We start from the raw sequence: 7,831 nt of genomic DNA, 5'->3' as shown, positions 1-7,831 counted from the left end.
TGGATCTATCTTTGTGTGTTTAAGTGAGTATAATCATTTTTATCATAATATTTCCACTAGATACACATAAGTATGCATATTTAATACAGGTTCTAATTTTTGTGAAAATACAATCACTTAGTTTCCGGAAAGAAAACCTTATTTTCTCAATCAGGCCGGAAAATCTGTGTGGTTGCAAATGCGGGTACGCCTCTGTACATCTGGTTTTCAGCATGTAAGAGCAGAGACATGAACAGGTGCCATATATAGTGTGACTGCAGCAAGAGAAAAAAAACCAAGGGGAAGGTAGAGTAATCAACGAAGAGAAAGAAAGAAAAAAGGGCATTGGTGAGAGGCGACTGACAAAGGAAAGAAGAAATAAAACAAAAAGTAGTTGTAAAGAAAAAGAAGCAGAAAGGCATTAAACAGAATCCATCCAGCAGAGATAACAAGAAGAAAGGGAGAAGTAAGAAAAAGAAAAAAAGAAAAGAAGTAAAGGGAGAAGGAACAGTACTGGTTTTGGAAATGAAGCTATGGATCCTGGCATGCCTATTCACCTTCATGCTCCATGCTGGTGAGTGTGAAGGAATGGATAGCACTACTGCCTACTTCCAGGTTTAACTAACAGAGTAGCAGGTAGCATTACACAGGATGTGGAAAAGGTATCATGTGGGAGTGGGCAAATTTATCCCAATTCATTTTCATGTTTTTTTTTCTAATCACATGTATAATGATATATATAATTTCTTAGTGCATATTAAACAAACATAACATGCAATGCAACATAATTGTAGTAAAACGATTTATCACTTACAGTACAAGTAGATAGAGATAGTTCTATAGAAAGTCCAATAAAAAAGAGAAGAGAGTTGTTTAAACTTGTATCCAATGATGCTGCAGGCCACAGACAAATGCCTATTTTGCTCTACCATAAACTAGGACTGTTTCTATCAAAATGTTCACAATAAAATGTTTGTGCATCCTAATTTGTTAATATTATTATCAAACAAGATACTAGCATTCCGTTTCTTTTAACAAAATAATTGTACTCTTGATAAAAAATATGGTCCAAGGGATCAACTGATAATTTAGTGTGATTTATATATTATATATTATAACTCTACTGATAAGATTTTATTATTTTGCAAATGCTATGGGGGGTACAAATCTGCTTGCCTTAGAGCTCCAAAACTGCTTGCCTTACAGAAATGTACAGATAGGTAGTGCATGTTGAGCTAAGTACGCATAGGAGCAAAAGAGCAGTGTACTTAATGCCAGGCCAGTGCAGGCCAAAAGGTCTTTGCATCATCTGGCACTTTGGCCTTGAGCCTCCTGAAAGATGTACAAAGATGTTAGTGAATGGACACCTATGTGCCATTAATGTCTTTACCTGTCTCTCTATAGTTGCATTTTTTTTGCCTACCGAGGCACCTGGTGCCCCAGGAGCTATGTGCACCTGGCAATGATACTTTGTATGTAAATATTTGTATTATTATAATTATAGGAAGGAGGTAAATTAGTAAAAATATACAGAGATTAAGTGCCACGTGATAAGAGATACAGTAGGAAGGAGGCGCCTGCCGCGTAGAGCTTATAATACCTTGATAAATGTACTTATTGTCCTTTTACGTTCTAGTCCCTTATGATATGTCTCATTTAAAGAACTAAGAAACAGCTCAGATTCCCCAAATAAACACTACACATAGAGCACTTGGGCCTACTTGCGCTCTTGTACAGAAGCAGATTGCACCCATTTTCAGGTCATGCCTACCTTAGCACCTTAACCCTAATGCAGTATGCTCGGGCTCAAGGTAAAAGTGCAAAAAGAAAAATAAGCCATTGACTTCAATGCATTTTGGGTGAAAAAACACCCATTGTGTTTTGCACAAAAAAGTGCCCATTGATTCCAGTGCATTTTGCATGAAAAAACACCCATTGTGTTTTGCACAAAAAAGAAAAAAAGTGTCCATTGCCTCCAATGGATTTTGCATAAAAAAAAAACACTGCACCGTCATTTACCAATGTATTTTAAGCAAAAAAAAAAACAAAAAAGCACATTGACTTCAATACATTTCTTGAATTTTTCTTCAATTCACAAATTTTTCTGTATTTTGCAAATTTTCGGGGAAACAGGATAGATTCGCTAATCACTAGTGATAGGTCTTCAATGTTGTATCACTTGAATAGCAGGACATTAAAGAAAATGCAAGTTTATGACCAAGTCCCCCATACTACTGCTTTCCTAGTGCTCACTAACTAAAGCAAATCTTTGCACCTTCTGAAAAAAACTGTCTAAATTCTCACAGCTACAATATTCTATAACAAAGCCAAATGGAAATCAAGGAAAATTATTGGATATATACTATTTGCATAGAGTAAAACAATCATAAATATGTCTCAGAAATATGTCCCACCAGGAAAGGGGTTTCATGGGTAGACATGTGACAATCAGACTTAAAAACATAATTCTGTAAATATTTACTATATATGTATAAGTGGGTGAATATACAGTACATTAACATATCCCTCTTGAATTTTAGGGTTGCTGTCTGCCGATACAGAAGGTATGTAAACCTCAGTATACTGTTTTGGGGAAGAAATGTGAAAATCAAAATTCAAAGCATATTCCTATGTATATGGACTTTAAGTGGGTGAATAAACAGTACGTTAACATATCCCTTCTTGAATTTTAGAATCTCAAAGGAGGTATGTGATCCTCTGCCTTTCTTTGCATTTTCTCCACACATAATTCTTATTCTTCACGCACCACCTTCCTCTTAGACCACCTACCTTTACTTCTCCTACCTCCCTAATCTTTAAGTTACTTTTTATTAGCGATCATTTACTACTGCACATGAAGGCGCACAACAATAGTAACCTATATTGTCTGTGTCTTGGTATTTTGCTTTTATCCAGTGCCTACAGTGCCCACATCGATACTAATTTACCTTCCTCGCCTTTTCACTATTTCTTTATTATACAGGTGGTAAAATCCAGGTAAGTATTTCAAGACGAACAGTTGTAATCACCTGCCCTGCAGGAAAAGGGACAATTAAGTTTAAGGAAGACAGATCATTGACAACGGAAGACAATATTGAACTGACAGATTTTGCTGATGAGAACAATGGGATGTATAGCTGTGGGACGCAAGACCCAGCATACCTCTATCTAAAGGCCTATGGTAGGTACAAAGAAGTGTAAACAGGTGTGTATTCAGACTATTTTAAAAAAATTACTGAGATTAAGTAAATAAAAATAAAAAAAACACATGAAAAGGGAAAAATGAAAAGAGTTTTTCAACATTCTTTCCAGGAAATTAATCATAACATAACACACAAAGAGCAATACGGTTCATTTATTAAAGGCTGTGTCTTGTTGAAAACATCAGTGTGACCATGTTTAGGGGAATGTTACTAGAAGTTATTGATTCCAAGTTTATCACTAAAATAACTCGAATACATTGAATCGTGAATAAACAAGATAGAATCGAGCAAAAACCTCAATTGTACGTTTTTTCTGCCTTTCTCCAGAATCGCTAGATTTTCCAGGGTTTTTTTTTCCCAAAAACCACAAATTTTTGGATTATCAGGCTAAACCCAGCACAAACCACAATATTTTCAAATTGAGACAGGGATATGTCCCATTGACATATACATGACCTCGACAGGTCTGAGATGACGGATTTTCAGATTCTGGATTTTTGCAGCATAGGGGTATAATAAATCTCGAAAAATTCAATTTTTTTTCTACGAAAAATTTGAGATTTTGCCCCAAAAAGCCCGACCAAAAAAGCTCAAGTTTTAGTAAATAATCCCCTTAGTGTTCACTCAGAAACATAACAATGTACACATTTAGGAGTATGATCACCAGGGCTGCCATCAGAAATCACGGGGCCCCGTACAACAAAATTTTCTGGTCCACACCCACCCCAAGCCCCACCCCAGAATCATTACCTCCGCTCGGGTGCAGGCACACGCAGAGGATTTTGGTGTCAAAACCCGAGATTTTCCATTTCATGTCGAAATCTGCCACGCATGTATACTCCCAAGCAGGAGGTAATGATTTTGGGTGCAGGCAGCACAGCTGAAGAGGAGCAGTGGGCAGCGGGTTCTTGGCCGGGTAGTGTGGCCCTAGCCTTACCCAGTATTCTTGTGATATTCATTCCCTCACCTACCCTGCTTCTATTAATAATTTTACCTCTAACATGCCATGTACATGCTTATGTTTTATTCTACCATCTAGTTTATCCAATTTATTAAGACATGTTAAAGTATTTTGTTATATTACTTCCTCTTTGTTTCCAGAGATTGTAGCTTTTTGTAACTGTATAGAGAAATGTAATGCAAGGTTTGTTTTACTAAAGAGAATTTCACCTAGGTCCTTTTTTTTTAGTGTGTGACAATTGCAAAGAGGTCTCCATTCCAATGGTAGCTGGAATACTTATTGGGGACTGCATGGTTACTCTGGGAGTGGCTTTTGTCATCTATTTTGGATGCAGAAAACAAACTGGGCCTCTAAGAGAGGGAGGAATGACTAATGGAGCCCGAGCTAAAGGTAGGAAAATTAAATTGTTGCTTGCATTCAACACTCATAATTAACACAATCGGTTCCCAATCTATCAATGATACAAAGATTTAAAATACAGGATAACAGAGATATTTTGCTCAATAATTTTAAATTCAGGTAATTAACAGTTCACAATACAATAGCAACCAGAACACTGAAGTTGTTGAACCAGCAGACAGAATTAAAAAAAAAAATCTATATAAGGGTATATTTATCAAAGAGTGAAGTTAGAGATTGCCACAGTCCTCTAGAGTGAAATACCACCACTCTCCATTCATTTCTATGGGATTTTGAAAGGCGTATTTATCAACTTTCACCCATTGATAAATACTCTTTTTAAAATGGAGAGTGGCGGAATTTCACTGTAGCAGACTGTGGCGATCTCTAACTTCTCTTTGATAAATATACCCCATGTAGAGAGTCATTAGTGGAACCGGATATGTAAACCTTAAAGCAATCCAAGTCAGATATAATTCCTGTACATTACCTGACTCTGAGTTTAATTAGAGCTGCTCTAGAAAGACATAAGAAGGTGAAAAATGAAAATATTAGAATGTTAGAAAATATTAGAAAAATGGCCACAAATAAAAATTAGAAAATAATTGAAAAGTCTTTGGTTCCTGTTATCTATCTGAAAACAACTGAGCTGAAAAAAGTGTAGGAAGGGGAACAAGCCATTTAAAATAAGCAAAGTACCAGAAGGATCTTGAGAAATGTGAAATAAAATAAGCCAGAGTAAAAGGGTCAAAAAAGAAACAGGAGTCACAAAGAAAGGTAGGGACAGTGTTTTTAATACAGGAGGGCATCTTGAACTCAAGACCTATGCATGCACTCAAGAACCAGAAGAAGCCAAAGCAATAACATACACAGTAATGTCACGGAAATGGTGAAGCTGGTAGGTTCATCTGATGTTCTACCAAATCCACATCACACTTATTTGAACATCCACACCTATAACAATGGTCAGTGATAGCCTATAATAGTACTTGCTAATGATATATATTTATACAAAATGACCCTGTAGATGAGTGTGAAAAGTATTATATAGAGTTCAACTAATATCTACATTTCTAGTCTATATGAATTGCCTCCCCATTCCTGACACAGGATTCCTAAGCATATTTCTTTTTCAAGCTTTAGTTGTCCTTTAAAGAGTTTTGTTTATATAGATAGACGTGTATTTTGCTCATAAAGAAATACCATAAAAGTAGTGTTGTCAGAATCCATTTCTGATCAGTACCTTATCTTTTTAAATGAAAAAGGCAGAGACAGTCAAGATGTGCTAATATACTGTACAATTGTCTAGTCAGATCTTTGAAATGTGAACAGCCAACTTTGATTGAATTAATATGATTACTGTGTTCATTGTGGGAATTAGACGTTTCATTTGTCTTTCTGCACCTTTACAGGAAAGCAAGAAAAGCCACCACCTGTCCCCAATCCTGACTATGAGGTGAGAAGTGATGCAAAAGAGGCACACAGTTGTGTTAAACAAGGACTTCTTGTTCTGTGTCTGTGGAATGCCTAAACTTATTATTATTATCGTGTATTTTCAAAGCACCAACTTATTCTGTAGCTCTCTTTAGAGAACCCAGAGAAAAGTACAGCAGAACTGTTTCCAGTTGCAAATACAACTGAAAATGTTTAACTCATGCATACAGAATTGGAGAATTGCTTTGAATACTTTTTTTAATTGTGCAAAAAGAAAGAAAACATTTTTGGGCAGAGGACTCCTTTATCTAGGCTACATAGACTAGGGGGCAGATTTATCAAAGGTCAAGGTGAATTTTCGAATGAAAAAAAATTCGAATTTCAAGCTATTTTTTGTACTTCGACTAGGGAATAGTCCAAATTCGATTCGAATTTGAAAAAAAAAATGTGAATATTGCAGTTTTAGCCTATGGGGGACTTCAAAGAACCTATTTGGAGTCAATTGGTGGACTTGAAAAATCGAAGTTTTTTTGGAAAAACGTTGAATCGAATTCGATCAAATTCGATATTCCTTCGATTCGTACAATTCGAGTTTGACCGAATACGGACCTATTCGATCGAAAACGGACCTATTCGGCCAAAAAAAACTTTTTGAATTCGAATTTCGAAGCAATTTCAATTCCAAATTCGACCATTGCCTTTTTGTACTGTGTGTATGTGTATGTGGCCTTCTTTGTGTACTACTTTGAGAGGAAGTGTGTCATAAAAATGTGTGATCTGTCTGTTTCTTAGATTGAAATTGGTAGCAACACTTCAAATTTTATTTCTAAATTTAATTTATTGAGTCATTTTCTCATATATTTCACAATAGAAATGACATTTTGATTGTTAGCAAGACAAATATGTTGAGATAAAAGTAGCACTAAATAGAGAATCATATTTAGATACTAACAATGATCACTTCTTGGTACCTCTGCCTCTACAGGTGCTCAGAAAAGACCGACGTGACTTGTATGATGGACTGGGAACAAGGACACGTCTTAAGTGAATCATTGTAGTCTACTTGGATATTTCTTCATGCTTATGCATTTTGTGAAACTATGAATGCATTTAATAAGAGTAAAAATATATCCTAATGATGTAATTTCATGTATTTGTTATTTACTATAAAGACCCTGCTAATGGGCACATGGAACCTATCCTTATCTGCAGGTACATGTTTCACTGGTTATAGCCACAGGGATTTTCTCAGAAAGCCAATTCTCTTTAGTATAGCACAATATTCTTATAACCTCTGGAATTTGGCAGAAATTGGCATTTTTAAAAGCATTTTATGGCTCAATAAGATGTTTCCTGTTAACCTGTTTCTAAATATGGTATACTTTGCTTTATATTCTGCACCTGAACAGCCAAGTAGTAAGTCTCACACGCCAGGAATTACCCCACACAATATAATGCAGTTTAGTATATGATACTACTCTGCTCCTGCTTATAAGGGATTCTGTCACGGGAAAACATTTTTTTAATGCATCAGTTAATAGTGCTGCTCCAGCAGAATTCTGCACTGAAATCCATTTTTCAAAATATCAAAAAGATTTTTTTATATTTAATTTTGAAATCTGACATAGGGCTAGACATATTGTCAGTTTCCCAGCTGCCCCCACGTCATGTGAATTGTGCTCTGATAATCTTTAGTCACTCTTTCCTGCTGCACTGCAATTTGCCTTAACCACCCCCATCAGCCCATCAGCAGAACAATGGGAAGGTAACCAGATAACAGCTCCCGGCACTATATAACTCCCTGGTATACATGAGAATAGCACTCAATAGTAAAAATCCAAGTCCCACTGCAATT

The 7,831-nt window shown here is 36.0% G+C and overlaps 1 protein-coding gene across 1 annotated transcript; it reads left to right on the top strand.

The window, feature by feature from the left end:
- On the top strand, positions 1 to 7,120 carry cd3e.L (CD3e molecule L homeolog). The gene is made up of 6 exons (XM_018225856.2): positions 1 to 553; positions 2,520 to 2,543; positions 2,963 to 3,160; positions 4,372 to 4,533; positions 5,955 to 5,998; positions 6,962 to 7,120. The coding sequence occupies exons 1-6, from the start codon at positions 505 to 507 to the stop codon at positions 7,022 to 7,024; spliced, it is 540 nt and encodes a 179-aa protein (XP_018081345.1). The 5' UTR covers positions 1 to 504; the 3' UTR covers positions 7,025 to 7,120.
- Positions 7,121 to 7,831: the final 711 nt, after the last annotated feature.

The sequence above is a fragment of the Xenopus laevis genome, chromosome 7L (genome assembly GCF_017654675.1).
Source record: "Xenopus laevis strain J_2021 chromosome 7L, Xenopus_laevis_v10.1, whole genome shotgun sequence".
NCBI lineage: Eukaryota > Metazoa > Chordata > Amphibia > Anura > Pipidae > Xenopus > Xenopus laevis.
This window is presented reverse-complemented; position numbering and strand designations above follow the sequence as displayed.

Coding starts and splice junctions, on each gene's coding strand:
- cd3e.L (XM_018225856.2), top strand. CDS start 505: ATGAAGCTATGGATCCTGGCATGCCTATTCACCTTCATGCTCCATGCT. Junction 554..2,519: donor CACCTTCATGCTCCATGCTG/GTGAGTGTGAAG, acceptor CTTGAATTTTAG/GGTTGCTGTCTGCCGATACA. Junction 2,544..2,962: donor GCTGTCTGCCGATACAGAAG/GTATGTAAACCT, acceptor TTTATTATACAG/GTGGTAAAATCCAGGTAAGT.